Source organism: Oncorhynchus mykiss, chromosome 7, assembly GCF_057628025.1.
Source record: "Oncorhynchus mykiss isolate SJ-2025 chromosome 7, ASM5762802v1, whole genome shotgun sequence".
NCBI lineage: Eukaryota > Metazoa > Chordata > Actinopteri > Salmoniformes > Salmonidae > Oncorhynchus > Oncorhynchus mykiss.
Window position 1 is genome coordinate 83,281,212 of NC_143028.1, and position 23,961 is coordinate 83,305,172.

Below are 23,961 nucleotides of genomic sequence, written 5' to 3' on the forward strand. Positions count from 1 at the left end.
ACTATGATGGTCTGTGACAGTTTCTGCCTGTCTTCATACTGTACTGTCTTTGATACTATGATGGTCCGTGACAGTTTCTGCTTGTCTTTGTACGGTACTGCCTTTGATACTATGATGGTCAGTTTCTGCCTGTCTTCATACTGTATTGTCTTTGATACTATGATGGTCCGTGACAGTTTCTGCCTGTCTTCATACTGTATTGTCTTTGATACTATGATGGTCCGTGACAGTTTCTGCCTGTCTTTGTACGGTACTGTCTTTGATACTATGATGGTCTGTGACAGTTTCTGCCTGTCTTCATACTGTACTGTCTTTGATACTATGATGGTCCGTGACAGTTTCTGCCTGTCTTTGTACGGCACTGTCTTTGATACTATGATGGTCTGTGACAGTTTCTGCCTGTCTTTGTACGGTACTGTCTTTGATACTATGATGGTCTGTGACAGTTTCTGCCTGTCTCTGTACGGTACTGTCTTTGATACTATGATGGTCTGTGACAGTTTCTGCTTGTCTTTGTATGGTACTGTCTTTGATACTATGATGGTCAGTTTCTGCCTGTCTTCATACTGTACTGTCTTTGATACTATGATGGTCTGTGACAGTTTCTGCCTGTCTTCATACTGTATTGTCTTTGATACTATGATGGCCCGTGACAGTTTCTGCTTGTCCTCATACTGTACTGTCTTTGATACTATGATGGTCAGTGACAGTTTCTGCCTGTCTTCATACTGTACTGTCTTTCAAAACTATGATGGTCTGTGACAGTTTCTGCCTGTCTTCATACGGTACTGTCTTTGAAACTATGATGGCCCCCTGTCAGCCCAAGTGTGACGTCTAATTCACTGACCATCTTAAGTATCGGAACCTTTTTTTTAAATTCCTGAGCCTGTAGTTCAGGACCTGAAGCAAGGATATGCATATTCATGGTACCATTGGAAAGGAAACACTTTGAAGTTTATGGAAATGTGAAAGGGCTTTTTATTTATTTTTATTTCACCTTTTTTCAACCAGGTAGGCCAGTTGAGAACAAGTTCTGCGACGTAAGATTAGGGAGGTAAAGGCAATAAATAGGCCATAGTGGCGAAATAATTACAATTTAACAATTAAACACTGGAGTGATAGATGTGCAGAAGATGAATGTGCAAGTAGAGATACTGGGGTGCAAAGGAGAAAAAATATATATGGGGATGAGGTAGTTGGGTGGGCTATTTACAGATGCAATGATCGGTAAGCTGCTCTGACAGCTGATGCTTAAAGTTAGAGAGGGAGATATGAGACTCCAGCTTCAGTGATTTTTGCAATTCGTTCCAGTCATTGGCAGCAGAGAACTGGAAGGAAAGGCAGCCAAAGGAGAAGTTGGTTTGAGGGTAACCAGTGAAATATATGTGCTGGAGTGTGTGCTACGGGTGGGTGCTGCTATGGTGACCAGTGAGCTGCTTTACCTAGCAAAGATTAATAGATGGCCTGGAGCCAGTGGGTTTGGCGACGAATATGAAGCGAGGCCTGCCAACGACAGCATACAGTTCGCAGTGGTGGGTAGTAGTGGGGCTTTAGTGACAAAATGGATGGGACTGTGATAGACTACATCCAATTTGCTGAGTAGAGTGTTGGAGGATATTTTGTAAATGACATCGCCGAAGTCAAGGATCGATAGGATAGTCAGTTTTACGAGGGTATGTTTGGCAGCATGAGTGAAGGATGCTTTGTTTGCGAAATAGGAAGCCGATTCTAGATTTAATTTTGGATTGAAGATGCATAATGTGAGTCTGGAAGGAGAGTTAACAGTCTAACCAGACACCTAAGTATATGTAGTTGTCCACATATTCTAAGTCAGAACCGTCCAGAGTAGTGATGCTGGTCAGGCGGGCAGGTGCGGGCAGCGATCGGTTGAAGAGCATGCATTTAGTTTTTCTAGCACTTAAGAGCAATTTGAGGCCACGGAAGGAGAGTTGTATGGCATTGAAGCTCGTCTGGAGGTTAGTTAACACAGTGTCCAAAGAAGGGCCAGAAGTATACAGAATTGTGTCATCTGCGTAGAGGTGGATCAGAGAATCACCAGCAGCAAGAGCAACATCATTTATATATACAGAGCGCGAGAATTGAACCCTGTGGTACCCCCATAGACACTGCCAGAGGTCCGGACAACAGGCCCTCTGATTGGACACACTGAACTCTATCTGAGAAGTAGCTGGTGAACCAGGCGAGGCAGTCATTTAATAAACCAAGGCTGTTGAGTCTGCCAATAAAAATGTGGTGATTGACAGAGTCGAAAGCCTTGGCCAGGTTGATGAATACGGCTGCACAGTATTGTCTTTTATCGATGGCGGTTATGATATCGTTTAGGACCGTGAGAGTGGCTGAGGTGCACCCATGACCAGCTCGGAAACCAGATTGTATAGCGGAGAATGTATGGTGGGATTCGAAATGGTCGATGATCTGTTTGTTACCTTGGCTTTCGAAGACTTTAGAAAGGCAGGGTAAGATAGATATAGGTCTGTCTCATTTTTGGTCTAGAGTGTCACCCCGTACGAAGAAGGGGAAGACCGCGGCAGCTTTCCAATCTTTAGGGATCTCAGACGATACGAAAGAGAGGATGAATAGGCTAGTAATAGGGGCTGCAACAATTGCAAAAATTGTAATCATTTTAGAAAGAGAGGGTCCAGATTGTCTTGCCCAGCTGATTTGTAGGGGTCCAGATTTTGCCGCTCTTTCAGAACATCAGCTATCTGGATTTGGGTGAAGGAGAAATGGAGAGGCTTGGGCAAGTTGCTGTGGGTGGTGCAGAGCTGTTGAGGTAGGGGTAGCCAGGTGGAAAGCATGGCCAGGCATAGAAAAATGCTTATTGAAATTCTCGATTATCGTAGATTTATCGGTGGTGACAGTGTTACCTAGCCTCAGTGCGGTGGGCAGCTGGGAGGACTTCATGATTGAACCACTTCATGATTGTGTCCCACTTGTTGTTGATTCTTCACAAAAAAATAAAGTTTTATATCTTTATGTTTGAAGCCTGAAATGTGGCAAAAGGTCGCAAAGTTCAAAGGGGCCGAATACTTTCGCAAGGCACTGTGTGTAGCCGAGTGATCATAGAGTCAAAAGAGCAGCAATAGGTGAGTCAGGGTGCTGTTCGGTAGTCACTACTACGCTGGGCGAGCAGGGGACACAGCGTTCAGAAAAGCTAGTGGGCCGGGGTTAGTAGATGGTTCTTCGGCGACATCGTAACAGAATAGCCTGTTGAGACCACATTGGGCGTTCACGTCGGCAGTCCAGTCGTGATGGATCAGCGGGGCTCCGTGTCGACAATAAATGGTCCAGGCCAAGTGGCAAAGGAGGTATTGTAGCCCTAGAAGTAGTGGTATATTAACCCAGTTCAAGGCTAGCTCAAGGCTGGCTGAATGTCGTAGAATATAACACAATAGATCTGGTAAAAGATAATACAAAGTAAAACCAGCCGTTCTTTGGTATTTTTTTGTACTATCATCTTTGACATGCAAGAGAAAGGCCATAATGTATTATTCCAGCCCAGGTTCATTTGAGATTTTGGCCACTAGATGGCATCAGTGTACGTGCAAAGTGTTAGACTGATTCAATGAACCATTGCATTTCTGTTCAAAATGTTGTATCAAGACTGCCCAAATAAGCATGGAAGGGATGGAAGGGACACCGATCCCGAAGAGGTTTTTAAACTGCCCAGCCTGGACAGTTGTTAGCTAGCTGTATGAGCCTGGTTAGAGTAAGTAAGTTAGCAGGCTAGTTGGAGTTAGCTAACATGCTAACAGGCCAATAACAGAGGCTGGTTATAGTTAGCTAACATGATAACAGACCAGGAACAGGGGCTAGGGGCTGATTTGGGACTCACCCTCTAGGCTGCCCAGCCTGGTAAGTAGTTTGGGCAGGTTGGGGTGTGGGAGGTCCCATGGGGGGTCCATGGGGTGAGGTGTCTCCTGTCCCCCTCCTGTCTCAGCCTGTACCAGAAAGCTGTCCACACAGGGCTCACAGAGGGAAGTGTCCTCCTCCCCTCCGTCCTCACTCTGGTCCGCCACTGTCAAAGTGTCTTCTGTCAGATCAACAGCTGAAACAAACAAAATCAACAACAACAAAAACACAGTCCTTTGTTGAAATACACAGTTAGTTCAGGACAGTTTTCTGTCTAACTATTTGATCCTGCTTGATCAGGTTACCTGTGCTACTGTGGGTTACTGTGGGTTACCTGGGTTACTGTGGGTTACCTGGGTTACTGTGGGTTACTGTGGGTTACCTGGATTACTGTGGGTTACCTGGGTTACTGTGTGTTACTGTGGGTTACCTGTGTTACTGTGTGTTACTGTGGGTCTCAAATAAAACTGTGAAGGACCTCGGCGTTACTCTGGACCCTGATCTCTCTTTTGAAGAACATATCAAGACCATTTCAAGGACAGCTTTTTTCCATCTACGTAACATTGCAAAAATTAGAAACTTTCTGTCCAAAAATGATGCAGAAAAATTAATCCATGCTTTTGTCACTTCTAGGTTAGACTACTGCAATGCTCTACTTCCGGCTACCCGGATAAAGCACTAAGTAAACTTCAGTTAGTGCTAAATACGACTGCTAGAATCCTGACTAGAACCAACAAATTTGATCATATTACTCCAGTGCTAGCCTCTCTACACTGGCTTCCTGTCAAAGCAAGGGCTGATTTCAAGGTTTTACTGCTAACCTACAAAGCATTACATGGGCTTGCTCCTACCTATCTCTCTGATTTGGTCCTGCCGTACATACCTACACGTACGCTACGGTCACAAGACGCAGGACTCCTAATTGTCCCTAGAATTTCTAAGCAAACAGCTGGAGGCAGTGCTTTCTCCTATAGAGCTCCATTTTTATGGAACGGTCTGCCTACCCATGTCAGAGACGCAAACTCGGTCTCAACCTTTAAGTCTTTACTGAAGACTCATCTCTTCAGTGGGTCATATGATTGAGTGTAGTCTGGCCCAGGAGTGGGAGGGTGAACGGAAAGGCTCTGGAGCAACAAACCGCCCTTGCTGTCTCTGCCTGGCCGGTTCCCCTCTTTCCACTGGGATTCTCTGCCTCTAACCCTATTACAGGGGCATTGGCTTACTGGGGCTCTCTCATGCCGTCCCTGGAGGGGGTGCGTCACCTGAGTGGGTTGATTGACTGATGTGGTCATCCTGTCTGGGTTGGTGCCCCCCCCCCCCCCCTTTGGGTTGTGCCGTGGCGGAGGTCTTTGTGGGCTATACTCAGCCTTGTCTCAGGATGGTAAGTTGGTGGTTGAAGATATCCCTCTAGTGGTGTGGGGGCTGTGCTTTGGCAAAGTGGGTGGGGTTATATCCTTCCTGTTTGGCCCTGTCCGGGGCCACAGTGTCTCCTGACCCCTCCTGTCTCAGTCTCCAGTATTTATGCTGCAGTAGTTTATGTGTCGGGGGGCTAGGGTCAGTTTGTTATATCTGGAGTACTTCTCCTGTCCTATTCGGTGTCCTGTGTGAATCTAAGTGTGCGTTCTCTAATTCTCTCCTTCTCTCTTTCTTTCTCTCTCTCGGAGGACCTGAGCCCTAGGACCATGCCCCAGGACTACCTGACATGATGACTCCTTGCTGTCCCCAGTCCACCTGGCCGTGCTGCTGCTCCAGTTTCAACTGTTTTGCCTTATTATTATTCGACCATGCTGGTCATTTATGAACATTTGAACATCTTGGCCATGTTCTGTTATAATCTCCACCCGGCACAGCCAGAAGAGGACTGGCCACCCCACATATGCTCTCTCTAATTCTCTTTCTTTCTCTCTCTCGGAGGACCTGAGCCCTAGGACCATGCCCCAGGACTACCTGACATGATGACTCCTTGCTGTCCCCAGTCCACCTGACCGTGCTGCTGCTCCAGTTTCAACTGTTCTGCCTTATTATTACTTGACCATGCTGGTCATTTATGAACATTTGAACATCTTGGCCATGTTCTGTTATAATCTTCACCCGGCACAGCCAGAAGAGGCCACCCCACATTGCCTGGTTCCTCTCTAGGTTTCTTCCTAGGTTTTGGCCTTTCTAGGGAGTTTTTCCTAGCCACCGTGCTTCTACACCTGCATTGCTTGCTGTTTGGGGTTTTAGACTGGGTTTCTGTACAGCACTTTGAGATATCAGCTGATGTACGAAGGGCTATACATTTGATACATACATTTGATTTGATTTGATTTACTTTGTGGCCCTGTGGGTTACCTGTGTTACTGTGTGTTACTGTGGGTTACCTGGGTTAATGTGGGTTACTGTGGGTTACTGTGGGTTACCTGGGTTACTGTGGGTCACCTGGGTTACAGTGTGTTGCTTTGGGTTACTGTGTGTTACTGTGGGTTACTGTGGGTTACCTGGGTTACTGTGGGTTACTGGGTTACTGTGGGTCACCTGGGTTACAGTGTGTTGCTATGGGTTACTGTGTGTTACTGTGGGTTACTGTGGGTTACCTGGGTTACTGTGGGTTACTGTGGGTTACCTGGGCTACTGTGTGTTACTGTGGGTTACCTGGGCTACTGTGTGTTACTGTGGGTTACCTGGGTTACTTTGTGTTACTGTGGGTTACCTGGGCTACTGTGTGCTACTGTGGGTTACCTGGGTTACTGTGTGTTACTGTGAGTTACCTGGGCTACTGTCAGAACCCATTCTGTCCCTGTGCGTCCCAAAGGGCACCTTATTCCCGATATGGTGAACTAATTTTAACCAGGGCCGGGCATTAGGGACTAGGGGGCCCCTTGATGAATTGGACTCCCGCTTTTTGGCCCCGGTGTAGTTTAAAAGCTAATACTACACATTTTGCTATCATATGCTAACTGGGGGGCCCTCGACCCCCAACCCCTCAAAAAATAAAATAACAATTATAATTTCTGGAGGTCGGGGGCCCCGGGGCACCTGCCCTGCGTTCTCATTCAGTAATCCGTCCCTTTGGGAGGCAGCCTGTGCCTGGTTTATATCTGACTCATGGTATAACTGCAGTGTTTCAGCTCCTTAGCAGTAGAGAGCACAGCTGACTTCCTGTGTCACCCACCAGCAGTGGGTTAGAGAACATTCCATCAAATCAAATCAAATCAGATTGTATTTTGTCGCCTAATACAAAAGGTGTAGTTGAACTTAGAGTGAAATGCTTACTTACAGGCCCTTAATCAACAACGCAGTTTTATGAAAATACCTAAATTAAAGTAAGAGATAAGAATAACAAATAATGAAAGAGCAGCAGTAAATAACAATAGCGGGACTATATACAGGGTATTACGGTACAGAGTCAATGTGGAGGCTATATACAGGGTGTTACGGTACAGAGTCAATGTGGAGACTATATACAGGGTATTACGGTACAGAGTCAATGTGGAGGCTATATACAGGGTATTACGGTACAGAGTCAATGTGGAGGTTATATACAGGGGGTACCGGTACAGAGTCAATGTGGAGACTATATACAGGGTGTTACGGTACAGAGTCAATGTGGAGGCTATATACAGGGTATTACGGTACAGAGTCAATGTGGAGGCTATATACAGGGTGTTACGGTACAGAGTCAATGTGGAGGCTATATACAGGGTATTACGGTACAGAGTCAATGTGGAGACTATATACAGGGTATTACGGTACAGAGTCAATGTGGAGGTTATATACAGGGTGTTACGGTACAGAGTCAATGTGGAGGTTATATACAGGGGGTACCGGTACAGAGTCAATGTGGAGTCTATATACAGGGGGTACTGGTAGAGTCAATGTGGAGGCTATATACAGGGTGTTACGGTACAGAGTCAATGTGGAGGCTATATACAGGGTATTACGGTACAGAGTCAATGTGGAGGCTATATACAGGGTGTTACGGTACAGAGTCGATGTGGAGGCTATATACAGGGTGTTACAGTACAGAGTCAATGTGGAGGCTATATACAGGGTGTTACGGTACAGAGTCAATGTGGAGGCTATATACAGGGTATTACGGTACAGAGTCAATGTGGAGGCTATATACAGGGTGTTACGGTACAGAGTCAATGTGGAGGCTATATACAGGGTGTTACGGTACAGAGTCAATGTGGAGGCTATATACAGGGTGTTACGGTACAGAGTCAATGTGGAGGCTATATACAGGGTGTTACGGTACAGAGTCAATGTGGAGGCTATATACAGGGTGTTACGGTACAGAGTCAATGTGGAGGCTATATACAGGGTGTTACGGTACAGAGTCAATGTGGAGGCTATATACAGGGTGTTACGGTACAGAGTCAATGTGGAGACTATATACAGGGGGTACCGGTACAGAGTCAATGTGGAGGCTATATACAGGGTGTTACGGTACAGAGTCAATGTGGAGGCTATATACAGGGTGTTACGGTACAGAGTCAATGTGGAGACTATATACAGGGGGTACCGGTACAGAGTCAATGTGGAGGCTATATACAGGGTGTTACGGTACAGAGTCAATGTGGAGGCTATATACAGGGTGTTACGGTACAGAGTCAATGTGGAGGCTATATACAGGGTGTTACGGTACAGAGTCAATGTGGAGACTATATACAGGGGGTACCGGTACAGAGTCAATGTGGAGGCTATATACAGGGGGTACCGGTATAGAGTCAATGTGGAGACTATATACAGGGTGTTATGGTACAGAGTCAATGTGGAGGCTATATACAGGGGGTACCGGTACAGAGTCAATGTGGAGGCTATATACAGGGTGTTATGGTACAGAGTCAATGTGGAGGTTATATACAGGGGGTACCGGTACAGAGTCAATGTGGAGGCTATATACAGGGGGTACCGGTACAGAGTCAATGTGGAGACTATATACAGGGTTTTACGGTACAGAGTCAATGTGGAGGCTATATACAGGGGATACCGGTACAGAGTCAATGTGCGGGGGCACCGGTGTCGAGGTAATTGAGGTAATATGTACATGTAGGCAAAGTTATTAATGTGACTATGCATAGATAATAACAGAGAGTAGCAGTAGTGCAGAAGGGGGGGGGGGGCAATGCAAATAGTCTGGGTAGCCATTAGACTAGATGTTCAGGAGTCTTATGGCTTGGGGGTAGAAGCTGTTTAGAAGCCTCTTGGACCTAGACTTGAAGCTCCGGTACTGCTTGCCGTGCGGTAGCAGAGAGAAGAGTCTATGACTAGGGTGGCTGGAGTCTTTGACAATTTTTAGGGCCTTCCTCTGACACCGCCTGGTATAGATGTCCTGGATGGCAGGAATCTTGGCCCGGTGATGTTCTGGGCCGTACGCATTACCCTCTGTAGTGCCTTGCGGTCGGAGGCAGAGCAGTTACCATGCTAGGCAGTGATGCAACCAGTCACGATGCTCTCGATGGTGCAGCTGTAGAACCTTTTGAGGATCTGAAGACCCATGCCAAATATTCAGGGGGAATAGGTTTTGTTGTGCCCTCTTCAAAACTCTCTTGGTGTGTTTGGACCATGTTAGTTTGTTGGTGATGTGGACGCCAAGGAACTTGAAGCTCTCAACCTGCTCCACTAAAGCCCCGTCGATGAGAATGGGTGCGTGCTCAGTCCTCCTTTTCCTGTAGTCCACAATCATCTCCTTAGTCTTGATCACTTTGAGGGAATGGTTGTTGTCCTGGCACCACAAGGTCAGGTCTCTGACCTCCTCCCTATAGGCTGTCTCATCGTTGTCAGTGATCAGGCTCAAACTTAATGATGGTGTTGGAGTCGTGCCTAACCGTGCAGTCATGAGTGAACAGGGAGTACAGGAGCGGACTGAGCACGCACCCCTGAGGGGCCCTGTGTTGAGGATCAGCGTGACGGATGTGTTGCTACCTACCCTCACCACCTGGGGGCGGCCCATCAGGAAATCCAGGATCCATTTGCAGAGGGAGGTGTTTTGTCCCAGAGTCCTTAGCTTAGTGATGAGCTATGAGGGCACTATGGTGTTGAACACTGAGCTGTAGTCAATGAACAGCATCACACACAGAAAACAGCACTAGGCAGAGTTGCAAAGCAAAAGCTATATGGGCAAAAGAACACAGACACTGGACAGAGAAACTCTGCCGAGAAGGCCAGCATCCCGGAGTCGCCTCTAACAATAAATAAATAGTCAGTCAGTTTCAATTTACCCACAATGCATCACAGATTTGATGCTCTCTGATACGCTAAGACTCTAGAGATTAGAGGTCAGGGTTCAGAGGTCATAGATCCTACCTGTAGATGGGTTGTCTTCATCGCTGACCAGGTACTCTGAGGTGGTTGCCAGGGGCGCCAAAGGCTCCTCCTCCTCTCGCTCCTCTGCGTCAGATTGGCTGGGAGTGTCAGGGTCTTCTAGCCCCCCACACGCCTCACAAAACTCTACACACACACACACACGCACAGACACACACACACACGCGAGCGCATGCACAAACATATACACACACAGGGACAGAAGGCATCATTACATACATGGAATTAATATGTTATTTTATTGTAATGGGTTGGCCTGTGCACCTGTGCACCTGTGCAACTGTGCGTGCGTGCGTCCGTACCTGGTTCAATCCCCTCCAGGCCCCTATTGGCCAGTTCATCCCGGGTCCGCTCTAAAGCTGAAACACACAGCGCAACGGCCAGGGTTGTGGGTTCGATTCCCACTGGGGTCACATACCAAAAAGGAAGGAAGTCATGTGGAGACCTGAGGTTCTGTGAAATGATCAAAGGGAAGTGTCTCTCTCACCTGTGGAGTTCTGTTGGATCTTGTCGTTCTTCTTTTTCCTCCACTTCCAGGGTTTAAAGATCTGTCCCAGACTGGCCAGTTTACTGTTCCTCCTGACGGGAGGGGTCAGCACCCCCGACACCACACCCTCTGGAGCGCCTGCACCCCGCTGCTGTTCCATCACTGAGAGGAGAGGAGAGGGGAGAGGGGAGAGGGGCGGGAGAGAGGAGAGGAGAGGAGAGGTGAGGAGAGGAGAGGAGAGGAGAGGAGAGGAGAGGAGAGGAGAGGAGAGGAGAGGAGAGGAGAGGAGAGGAGAGGAGAGGAGAGGAGAGGAGAGGAGAGGAGAGGAGAGGAGAGGAGAGAGAGAGAGAGAGAGAGAGAGAGGGGAGAGGAGAGGAGAGGGGGAGAGGAGAGGAGAGGGGAGAGGGGATGGGTAGACGAGAGGAGAGGAGAGGAGAGGAGAGGAGAGGAGAGGAGAGGAGAGGAGAGGAGAGGAGAGGAGAGGAGAGGAGAGGTTCTGAGTTAACAACACAGCATACAACACAGATTAACCCACAGGAATGACAGCGAAATATGTGTCTGTAGTATGGACTCAACTGCATAATTAATTATGGATAAATTGCAGACCGCAATTCATTCCTGATATCAGGAAACACCCATTTATTGGTCAGTTCCGGTGTTAAGAGACGGTGGTTTCTGGACACAGATGATTTGATTACATGGCAGGTTAGAATAATTTATGTGCCATGATAGAATAATTAACATTGGCAATTAACAGTACAGTAACACACTGATAGTAGAATGGAGACTATACACACTGACAGTAGACTGGAGACTATACACACTGACAGTAGAATGGAGACTATACACACTGACAGTAGACTGGAGACTATACACACTGACAGTAGACTGGAGACTATACAGACTGACAGTAGACTGGAGACTATACAGACTGACAGTAGACTGAAGACTATACACACTGACAGTAGAATGGAGACTATACACACTGACAGTAGACTGGAGACTGTACACACTGAGGGTAGACTGGAGACTATACACACTGACAGTAGAATGGAGACTATACACACTGACAGTAGAATGGAGACTATACACACCGAGGTGAACAACAGTGGCAGTCTGAATGTACAATAACAGTCTGAATGGGGGTTATCATAACAGTGTAGTAACAGTCTGAATGGGTGTTATCATAACAGTATAGTAACAGTCTGAATGGGTGTTATCATAACAGTATAGTAACAGTCTGAATGGGTGTTATCATAACAGTACAGTAACAGTCTGAATGGGTGTTATCATAACAGTACAGTAACAGTCTGAATGGGTGTTATCATAACAGTACAGTAACAGTCTGAATGGGTGTTATCATAACAGTATAGTAACAGTCTGAATGGGTGTTATCATAACAGCACAGTAACAGTCTGAATGGGGGTTATCATAACAGTACAGTAACAGTCTGAATGGGGGTTATCATAACAGTAAAGTAACAGTCTGAATGGGGGTTATCATAACAGTACAGTAACAGTCTGAATGGGGTTATCATAACAGTACAATAACAGTCTGAATGGGGTTATCACAACAGTACAGTAACAGTCTGAATGGGTGTTATCATAACAGTATAGTAACAGTCTGAATGGGTGTTATCATAACAGTACAGTAACGGTCTGAATGGGGGTTATCATAACAGTACAGTAACGGTCTGAATGGGGGTTATCATAACAGTACAGTAACAGTCTGAATGGGGGTTATCATAACAGTAAAGTAACAGTCTGAATGGGGGTTATCATAACAGTAAAGTAACAGTCTGAATGGGGGTTATCATAACAGTATAGTATCAGTCTGAATGGGGGTTATCATAACAGTAAAGTAACAGTCTGAATGGGGTTATCATAACAGTATAATAACAGTCTGAATGGGTGTTATCATAACAGTCTTTTTTTATTTTTTTTATTCACCTTTATTTAACCAGGTAGGCTAGTTGAGGACAAGTTCTCATTTACAACTGCGACCTGGCCAAGATAAAGCATAGCAGTGTGAACAGACAGCAACACAGAGTTACACATGGAGTAAACAATAAACAAATCAATAACACAGTAGAGAAAATGAAGAAAAAAATAGTCTATATACATTGTGTGCAAAAGGCATGAGGAGGTAGGTGAATAATTACAATTTAGCAGATTAACACTGGAGTGATAAATGATCAGATGGTCATGTGCAGGTAGAGATACTGGTGTGCAAAAGAGCAGAAAAGTAAATAAATAAAAACAGTATGGGGATGAGGTAGGTAAATTGGGTGTGCTATTTACCGATGGCCTATGTACAGCTGCAGCGATCGGTTAGCTGCTCAGATAGCAGATGTTTAAAGTTGGAGAGGGAGATAAAAGTCTCAAAATTCAGCGATTTTTGCAATTCGTTCTAGTCACAGGCAGCAGAGAACTGGAAGGAAAGGCGGCCAAATGAGGTGTTGGCTTTAGGGATGATCAGTGAGATACACCTGCTGGAGCGCGTACTACGGGTGGGTGTTGCCATCGTGACCAGTGAACTGAGATAAGGTGGAGCTTTACCTAGTATGGACTTGTAGATGACCTGGAGCCAGTGAGTCTGGCGACGAATATGTAGCGAGGACCAGCCGACTAGAGCATACAGGTCGCAGTGGTGGGTGGTATAAGGTGCTTTAGTAACAAAACGGATGGCACTGTGATAAACTGCATCCAGTTTGCTGAGTAGAGTATTGGACGCTATTTTGTAGATGACATCGCCGAAGTCGAGGATCGGTAGGATAGTCAGTTTTACTAGGGTAAGTTTGGCGGCGTGAGTGAAGGAGGCTTTGTTGCGGAATTGAAAGACGATTCTAGATTTGATTTTAGATTGAAGATGTTTGATATGAGTCTGGAAGGAGAGTTTACAGTCTAGCCAGACACCTAGGTACTTATAGATGTCCACATATTCTAGGTCGGAACTATCCAGGGTGGTGATGCTAGTCGGGCGTGCGGGTGCAGGCAGCATACGGTTGAAAAGCATGCATTTAGTTTTACTAGCGTTTAAGAGCAGTTGGAGGCCACGGAAGGAGTGTTGTATGGCATTGAAGCACGTTTGGAGGTTAGATAGCACAGTGTCCAAGGAAGGGCCAGAAGTATACAGAATGGTGTCGTCTGCGTAGAGGTGGATCAGGGAATCGCCCGCAGCAAGAGCAACATCATTGATATATACAGATAAAAGAGTCGGCCCGAGAATTGAACCCTGTGGCACCCCCATAGAGACTGCCAGAGGCCCGGACAACAGGCCCTCCGATTTGACACACTGAACTCTGTCTGCAAAGTAGTTGGTGAACCAGGCAAGGCAGTCATTAGAAAAACCGAGGCTACTGAGTCTGCCGATAAGAATATGGTGATTGACAGAGTCGAAAGCCTTGGCCAGGTCGATTAAGACAGCTGCACAGTACTGTCTTTTATCAATGGCAGTTATGATATCATTTAGTACCTTGAGCGTGGCTGAGGTGCACCCGTGACCGCCTCGGAAACCAGATTGCACAGCGGAGAATTGGTGGGATTCGAGATGGTCAGTGATCTGTTTGTTGACTAGGCTTTCGAAGACCTTAGATAGGCAGGGCAGGATGGATATAGGTCTGTAACAGTTTGGGTCCAGGGTGGCTCTCCCTTTGAAGAGGGGGATGACTGCGGCAGCTTTCCAATCATTGGGGATCTCAGACGATATGAAAGAGAGGTTGAACAGGCTGGTAATAGGGGTTGCGACAATGGCAGCGGATAGTTTCAGAAATAGAGGGTCCAGATTGTCAAGACCAGCTGATTTGTACGAGTCCAGGTTTTGCAGCTCTTTCAGAACATCTGCTATCTGGATTTGGGTAAAGGAGAAGCTGGGGAGGCTTGGGCGAGTAGCTGCGGGGGGGGGCGGAGCTGTTGGCCGAGGTTGGAGGAAGGCATGGCCAGCCGTTGAGAAATGCTTGTTGAAGTTTTCGATTATCATGGATTTATCAGTGGTAACCGTGTTACCTAGCCTCAGTGCAGTGGGCAGCTGGGAGGAGGTGCTCTTGTTCTCCATGGACTTTACAGTATCCCAGAACTTTTTGGAGTTAGAGCTACAGGATGCAAATTTCTGCTTGAAAAAACTGGCCTTTGCTTTCCTGACTGACTGCGTGTATTGGTTCCTGACTTCCCTGAACAGTTGCATATCGCGGGGACTATTCGATGCTATTGCAGTCCTCCACAGGATGTTTTTGTGCTGGTCGAGGGCAGTCAAGTCTGGAGTGAACCAAGGGCTATATCTGTTCTTAGTTCTGCATTTTTTGAACGGAGCATGCTTATCTAAGATGGTGGAAGTTACTTTTAAAGAATGACCAGGCATCCTCAACTGACGGGATGAGGTCAATATCCTTCCAGGATACCCGGGCCAGGTCGATTAGAAAGGCCTGCTCACAGAAGTGTTTTAGGCAGCGTTTGACAGTGATGAGGGATGGTTGTTTGACTGCGGATCCATAGCGGATACAGGCAATGAGGCAGTGATCGCTGAGATCCTGATTGAAGACAGCGGAGGTGTATTTGGAGGGCCAGTTGGTCAGGATAATGTCTATATGAGGGTGCCCTTGTTTACCGATTTAGGGTTGTACCTGGTGGGGTCCTTGATGATTTGTGTGAGATTGAGGGCATCTAGCTTAGAGTGTAGGACTGCCGGGGTGTTAAGCATATCCCAGTTTAGGTCACCTAACAGAACAAACTCTGAAGCTAGATGGGTGGTGATCCATTCGCAAATGTAACCAGGGCACAGCTGGGAGCTGAGGGGGGTCGGTAGCAGGCGGCAACAGTGAGAGACTTATTTCTGGAGAGAGTCATTTTTAAAATTAGTAGTTCGAACTGTTTGGGTATGGACCCGGAAAGTATGACATTACTTTGCAGGCTATCTCTGCAGTAGACTGCAACTCCGCCCCCTTTGGCAGTTCTATCTTGACGGAAAATGTTATAGTTGGGTATGGAAATCTCAGAATTTTTGGTGGCCTTCCTAAGCCAGGATTCAGACACTGCAAGTACATCAGGGTTAGCAGAGTGTGCTAAAGCAGTGAGTAAAACAAACTTAGGGAGGAGGCTTCTGATGTTGACATGCATGAAACCAAGGCTTTTTCAATCACAGAAGTCAACAAATGAGGGTGCCTGGGGACATGCAAGGCCTGGGTTTACCTCCACATCACCCGAGGAACAAAGGAGGAGTAGTATGAGGGTGCGGCTAAAGGCAATCAAAACTGGTCGCCTAGAGCGTTGGGGACAAAGAAAAAAAGGAGCAGATTTCTGGGCATGGTAGAATATATTCAGGGCATAATGCGCAGACAGGGGTATGGTGGGGTGCGGGTACAGCGGAGGTAAGCCCAGGCACTGGGTGATGATAAGAGAGGTTGTATCTCTGGACATGCTGGTTGTCATGGGTGAGGTCACCGCATGTGTGGGAGGTGGTACAAAGGAGGTATCAGAGGTATGAAGAGTGGAACTAGGGGCTCCATAGTAAACTAAAACAATGATAACTAACCTGAACAACAGTATACAAGGCATATTGATATTTGAGTGAGACATACAGCGAGGCATAAAGTAATCGCAGGTGTTGATTGGGAGAGCTAGCTAAAACAACAGGTGAGACAACAACAGCTCATCAGCTAACACAACAACAGCAGGTAAAATGGCGATGACTAGGCAGCGAGGGTCGGATTAACTATACACAGAGCCTGAGTTCGCGGCTGGGGCCGACAGATAAAAAAATAAATGAACAGAATGGAGTACCGTGATTAATGGACAGTCCAGCAGGCATCAGCTATGTAGCCAAGTGATCATAGTGTCCAGAGGGCAGCACAGTAACAGTCTGAATGGGGTTATCATAACAGTGAAGTAACAGTCTGAATGGGGTTATCACAACAGTATAGTAACAGTCTGAATGGGGGTTATCATAACAGTACAGTAACAGTCTGAATGGGGGTTATCATAACAGTATAGTAACAGTCTGAATGGGGGTTATCATAACATTACAGTTACAGTCTGAATGGGGTTTATCATAACAGTAAAGTAACAGTCTGAATGGGGTTATCACAACAGTATAGTAACAGTCTGAATGGGGGTTATCATAACAGTACAGTAACAGTCTGAATGGGGGTTATCATAACAGTATAGTAACAGTCTGAATGGGGGTTATCATAACAGTATAGTAACGGTCTGAATGGGGTTATCATAACAGTATAGTAACAGTCTGAATGGGGTTATCATAACAGTATAGTAACAGTCTGAATGGGGGTTATCATAACAGTACAGTAACAGTCTGAATGGGGGTTATCATAACAGTACAGTAACAGTCTGAATGGGGGTTATCATAACAGTACAGTATCAGTCTGAATGGGGGTTATCATAACAGTATAGTAACAGTCTGAATGGGGGTTATCATAACAGTATAGTAACAGTCTGAATGGGGGTTATCATAACATTACAGTAGCAGTCTGAATGGGGGTTATCATAACAGTACAGTAACAGTCTGAATGGGGGTTATCATAACATTACAGTAGCAGTCTGAATGGGGGTTATCATAACAGTACAGTAACAGTCTGAATGGGGGTTATCATAACAGTACAGTAACAGTCGCAAACTGAATGGGCTGTAGGTATTCACCTGTGTTTTGGTTGATCCTGTCACGTGATCTGAATTTTAACCTGTTTTTTTGTTGTTGACCTTTTTATAATCAAACTGGCCACATGTCTTTTCCTGTCCCACGGTCCAGCACCATCCTCAGACAAGTGCTTAACATTTTTTTTTTGTTTAAATACATTTTAAAAATCCAGGTCATGTGACATGGTAGGCCCTAGCTAAAGCACACTAACCACTAACTACTATTAAAACGGTCGTACAACAGGGGTAGTGTGGAATCCAGGTCACGCCTGCAGCCTGTACATTGTTCCTATGGTTACTACACTCCGGGGGGTCAGAGCCCTCCCTGTTGCCATGGTGACAGCGCTACTGTTGATGCTGCAGCGTAGGCAGCCCCCTTGCAGGCAGAGAGAAGCACAGCGGCATGACAAATACACACACACATAGGCACACACACATAGGCACACACACATAGGCACACACACATAGGCACACACACACAAACACATAGGCACACACACACACATAGGCACAAACACACACACAGGCACACACACACACAAACACACACACAGGCACACACACACACACACACACACACACACACACACACACACACACAAACACGGCAGGCAGATTGAGAAGCAGGAGGAACTAGTCTGCTGCTGTTGCCAACCAGATATTAACCAATCACAGCCTGGCTATACATTATGCAGGAGAGGAATCCCTTTAATGTATTTTCATCTGACAGCCTGAATAGAGGAAGGAAGATGTCTGACTCTTGGGTTTCAGTAGAGGAAGATGTCTGACTCTTGGGTTTCAGTAGAGGAAGATGTCTGACTCTTGGGTTTCAGTAGAGGAAGATGTCTGACTGTTGGGTTTCAATAGAGGAAGGAAGATGTCTGACTCTTGGGTTTCAGTAGAGGAAGGAAGATGTCTGACTGTTGGGTTTCAGTAGAGGAAGGAAGATGTCTGACTCTTGGGTTTCAGTAGAGGAAGGAAGATGTCTGACTGTTGGGTTTCAGTAGAGGAATGAAGATGTCTGACTCTTGGGTTTTAGTAGAGGAAGGAAGATGTCTGACTCTTGGGTTTTAGTAGAGGAAGGAAGATGTCTGACTGTTGGGTTTCAGTAGAGGAAGGAAGATGTCTGACTCTTGGGTTTCAGTAGAGGAAGGAAGATGTCTGACTGTTGGGTTTCAGTAGAGGAAGGAAGATGTCTGACTCTTGGGTTTTAGTAGAGGAAGGAAGATGTCTGACTGTTGGGTTTCAGTAGAGGAAGGAAGATGTCTGACTGTTGCGTTTCAGTAGAGGAAGGAAGATGTCTGACTGTTGGGTTTCAGTAGAGGAATGAAGATGTCTGACTCTTGGGTTTCAGTAGAGGAAGGAAGATGTCTGACTGTTGGGTTTCAGTAGAGGAAGGAAGATGTCTGACTGTTGCGTTTCAGTAGAGGAAGGAAGATGTCTGTTGGGTTTCAGTAGAGGAAGATGTCTGACTGTTGGGTTTCAGTAGAGGAAGGAAGATGTCTGACTGTTGGGTTTCAGTAGAGGAAGGAAGATGTCTGACTGTTGGGTTTCAGTAGAGGAAGGAAGATGTCTGACTGTCGGGTTTCAGTAGAGGAAGGAAGATGTCTGACTGTCGGGTTTCAGTAGAGGAAGGAAGATGTCTGACTGTTGCGTTTCAGTAGAGGAAGGAAGATGTCTGTTGGGTTTCAGTAGAGGAAGATGTCTGACTGTTGGGTTTCAGTAGAGGAAGGAAGATGTCTGACTGTTGGGTTTTAGTAGAGGAAGGAAGATGTCTGACTCTTGGGTTTCAGTAGAGGAAGGAAGATGTCTGACTGTTGGGTTTCAGTAGAGGAAGGAAGATGTCTGACTGTTGGGTTTCAGTAGAGGAAGGAAGATGTCTGACTGTTGGGTTTCAGTAGAGGAAGGAAGATGTCTGACTGTTTGGTTTCACTAGAGGAAGGAAGATGTCTGACTGGAATGACAGGCCTGTGACATGTAAATATACCTAGGCCTATTTCATAGGCCAGCATTACCCAGACTACTTTGCAGTTTACAGCAATATCATGCAAACACAAACAACCTTCACAGACTGACAGCGACAAAAACAACACACACACACAGACAGCGAAAGAAACAACACACACACACACACTTTCACTACTTTGCAGTTATCACATTATCTCCACTGACAAGCGCATTACCAGACACTGAATCAGCCTCGTGGGACTCATTTAGATCTCTCTCTCTCTCTCTCTCTCTCTCTCTCTCTGTCTCTCTGTCTCTCTGTCTCCCTCCCTCCTCTCTCTCCATCCTTCTCCCTCCCTCCTTCTCCCTCCTCTCTCTCCCTCCTTCTCCCTTACTCTCTCTCCCTCCTTCTCCCTCCTCTCTCCCTCCTTCTCCCTCCTCTCTCTCCCTTCTTCTCCCTTACTCTCTCTCCCTCGCTCACTCTCTTTCTCTCTCTCTCTCCCTCCTTCTCCCTGTCCCTGTCTCCCACCCTCTCATCTCTCTCTCCCTCTCCCTCTCCCTCTCCCTCTCTCTCTCTCCCTCCTTCCCCCTGTCCCTGTCTCCCACCCTCTCATCTCCCTCTCCCTCTCACTCCTTCTCCCACTCACTCCTTCTCCCACTCTCTCTCTCTCACTGAGATATGATAAACACACACTGCAATGCATTCCCTGGCCCGGCCAGACTGGCTATTTAACACATCTTTACAATCCAACCACCTAACCTAGACAAGACATTACACACAGTAAGCACTCATATACCTACATTTACTGTACCTTCCAATCAGTCCAATGAATAGACGAGGACAGGGTCTCGTCTGTAGTCAGAGGACTGAGTAAATCCTGAACGAGGCAGTTAACCCACTGTTCCTAGGCCGTCATTGAAAATAAGAATTTGTTCTTAACTGACTTGACTAGTTAAATAAAGGTAAAAAAATAAAAATAAAATAATAATTCAATCCTGTACCCTCGTCACAGAAAGAGAGGAACAGAGAAGAGGAAAATAGAGGAATGGAGAGGAGGAGAGGGCAGTCAGAGGACTGAGTTAATCCTGTACCCTCGTCAAGGGAGGAGAGGATCGGAGAGCAGAGGGTAGTCGGAGGACTGAGTGAATCCTGTACCGTCGTCACAGGAAGAAAGGAACGGAGAGGGCAGTCAGAGGACCCTCGTCACAGAGCCAACAGAGCCAACGTACTCAGCAGAATCAGTCAGTCCCAAGAAGACGAGGCTGTTTATTCCACCGTGTAACGCAGTCTGCTACATCATCCCCCCCCCAACAACCTACTACAAGCCTACTGCTGCTCCGATCTGTCTGCCTGCCCCGCCCCTCTCAGCCACATGGACCAGATGCCAGTCAACATCCATTAGATTTAAGATACATTCAAAACTGAGTTTTGACATACTAATAACATTTGACATATTTGAATAAAATGCAAATGAATTACTAAAAAAATCATACAATGTGATTTTCTGGATTTTTGTTTTAGATTCTGTCTCTCACAGTTGAAGTGTACCTATGATAAAAAATTACAGACCTCTACATGCTTTGTAAGTGGGAAAACCTGCAAAATCGTCAGTGTATCAAATACTTGTTCTCCCCACTGTAAATACTGTACTCTATACCATCTACTGCATCTTGCCTGTGCCGTTCGGCCATCACCCTTCCATATATTTATAAGTACATATTCTTATTCCACCCCTTTAGATGTGTGTGTATTAGGTAGTTGTTGGGGAATTGTTAGATTACTTACTAGATATTGCTGCACTGTCGGGAACTAGAAGCACAATAATTTTTGCTACACTCACAATAACATCTGCTAACCATGTGTAGGTGACAAATAACGTTTTATTTTAAATGACACTTCCATTTAAGTATGTGTTGTACAATGAGTTACTATGGGCTATAGGGATGTGTTATACAGTGAGTTACTATGGGCTATAGGGATGTGTTATACAGTGAGTTACTATGGGCTATAGGGATGTGTTATACAGTGAGTTACTATGGGCTATAGGGATGTGTTATACAGTGAGTTACTATGGGCTATAGGGATGTGTTATACAGTGAATTACTATGGGCTATAGGGATGTGTTATACAGTGAGTTTCAGTGAGTTGCTATGGGCTATAGGGATGTGTTATACAGTGAGTTACTATGGGCTATAGGGATGTGTTATACAGTGAGTTACTATGGGCTATAGGGATGTGTTATACAGTGAGTTTCAGTGAGTTACTATGGGCTATAGGGATGTGTTATACAGTGAGTTACTATGGGCTATAGGGATGTGTTATACAGTGAGTTTCAGTGAGTTTCTATGGGCTATAGGGATGTGTTATACAGTGAGTTATTATGGGCTATAGGGATGTGTTATACAGTGAGTTACTATGGGCTATAGGGATGTGTTATACAGTGAATTACTATGGGCTATAGGGATGTGTTATACAGTGAGTTTCAGTGAGTTGCTATGGGCTATAGGGATGTGTTATACAGTCAGTTACTATGGGCTATAGGGATGTGTTATACAGTGAGTTACTATGGGCTATAGGGATGTGTTATACAGTGAGTTACAGTGAGTTACTATGGGCTATATGGATGTGTTATACAGTGAGTTACTATGGGCTATAGGGATGTGTTATAGCCAAAGGTCCTAAATTTAAAATCAAAAGTTAACCACCCTCGCCCCCCACCACGGTATGACCATCTTAAAACAACCCCCCCCCCCCCCCTTAGAACAACCCCCCCAACAGCTTAGACTTTTATAGGTTAAACCTGAGTATTAGCAGAACAAATCCCACACAACTACAAGATCATCATTCATTGTTTTGGTTTTCTAGACTCTCTCTAGTATAGTAGTATAGTACACTATAGTATAGTATAGTACACTACAGTATAGTACACTATAATATAGTATAGTACACTACAGCAGTACAGTACACTGTGGTATAGTATAGTCCTATACACTATAGTACACTACACTATAGTACAGTATAGTACACTATAGTACAGTACAGTATAGTACAGTACAGTATAGTACACTACAGTACACTGTAGTACAGTATAGTGCAGTATAGTACAGTACACTGTAGTGAACTACAGTACACTGCAGTACAGCATATTATAGTACAGTATAGTACACTATAGTACAGTACAGTATACTACACCATATCATAGTACAGTATAGTACAATATAGTACACCATAGTACACTATAGTACACTACATTACACTACAGTATAGTACAATATAGTACACTATAGTGTAGTGCACTACAGTTTAGTATACTATAGCACAGTATAGTACACTGCAGTATAGTACACTACATAATAGTACACTATAGTACAGTATAGTACACTATGGTATAGTACACTACAGTACAGTACACTATAGTACATGATTGTACACTATAGCTCTATAGTACAGTTTAGTACACTATAGTACACTACAGTACACCATAGTACAGTATAGCACAGTGTAGTACACTACAGCACAGTACAGTATAGTACACTATACTACAGTATTTTACAGTTTAGTACACTACAATATAGTACACTACGGTACAGTATAGTACACTATAGTACAGTATAATACACTATAGTACACTACAGTACAGTATAGTTAATGATTGTACAATACAGTATAGTACACGATAGTACATGATTGTACACTATAGTACAGTATAGTACAGTATAGTACAGTATAGTACAGTATAGTACACTATAGTACATGGTTGTACACTATAGTACAGTATAATACACTATAGTACACGATTGTAAACTACAGTACAGTATAGTACACTATAGTACATGATTGTACACTATAGTACAGTACAGACACTTCAGCCTATCAATAATGCCTGCATAATGCAGTTAGGCCGTGGTTGCAGTAGGCAGGGTAATCAATGCTAAATCACTTTCTGCAAATCCCTGTTTACCAGTTGTACTGCAGATCAGACTTAATCTTCTGTTGATGTAGGGGCTCTCCTCTCCTCTCCCCCCAGACATCAGTGGTTTATTGATCCTATCTAATAAAGGAGTGTAAATACTGAATGAGATTCGTTCCATGTTGAGAGTCTCAACCTCTCAGCCTGTCAGCCTCTCAGCCTGTCAGCCACTCAGCCACTCAGCCTGTCAGCCTCTCAGCCTGTCAGCCACTCAGCCTCTCAGCCTGTCAGCCTGTCAGCCACTCAGCCACTCAGCCTGTCAGCCACTCAGCCACTCAGCCTCTCAGCCTCTCAGCCTGTCAGCCTCTCAGCCACTCAGCCACTCAGCCTGTCAGCCTCTCAGCCTGTCAACCTCTCAGCCTGTCAGCCTCTCAGCCTCTCAGCCCCTCAGCCTGTCAGCCTCTCAGCCTGTCAGCCTCTCAGCCACTCAGCCACTCAGCCTCTCAGCCTGTCAGCCTCTCAGCCTGTCAACCTCTCAGCCTGTCAGCCTCTCAGCCACTCAGCCACTCAGCCTCTCAGCCTGTCAGCCTCTCAGCCTCTCAGCCTGTCAACCTCTCAGCCTGTCAGCCTCTCAGCCTCTCAGCCACTCAGCCTCTCAGCCTCTCAGCCTCTCAGCCTGTCAGCCTTTCAGCCTGTCAGCCTCTCAGCCTGTCAGCCTCTAAACCACTCAGCCTCTCAGCCTTTCAGCCTGTCAGCCACTCAGCCTGTCAGCCACTCAGCCACACAGCCT

At 45.7% G+C, this 23,961-nt stretch overlaps 1 protein-coding gene across 5 annotated transcripts in view; it reads right to left on the reverse strand.

Annotated features, from left to right (window-relative positions):
• LOC110528687 (phosphatase and actin regulator 3) overlaps positions 1–20,609 on the reverse strand; it is a 92,357-nt gene extending 71,748 nt beyond the window's left edge. For 2 of the 5 annotated variants that reach the window (XM_036984335.2, XM_036984333.2), the window contains exons 1-5: positions 20,062–20,542; positions 10,670–10,831; positions 10,485–10,586; positions 10,165–10,308; positions 3,857–4,069 (exon numbers count right to left, since the gene is read on the reverse strand). In XM_036984335.2, coding sequence (XP_036840230.2) covers positions 3,857–4,069; positions 10,165–10,308; positions 10,485–10,586; positions 10,670–10,829 — 619 coding nt within the window. In that variant the 5' untranslated portion in view covers positions 10,830–10,831; positions 20,062–20,542. Of the gene's footprint in view, positions 1–3,856; positions 4,070–10,164; positions 10,309–10,484; positions 10,587–10,669; positions 10,832–20,061 lie in introns of all 5 variants that reach the window. The other 3 variants (XM_036984336.2, XM_090242153.1, XM_036984334.2) reach the window with 3 other exon arrangements.
• Between the last annotated feature and the right edge of the window lie 3,352 nt (positions 20,610–23,961).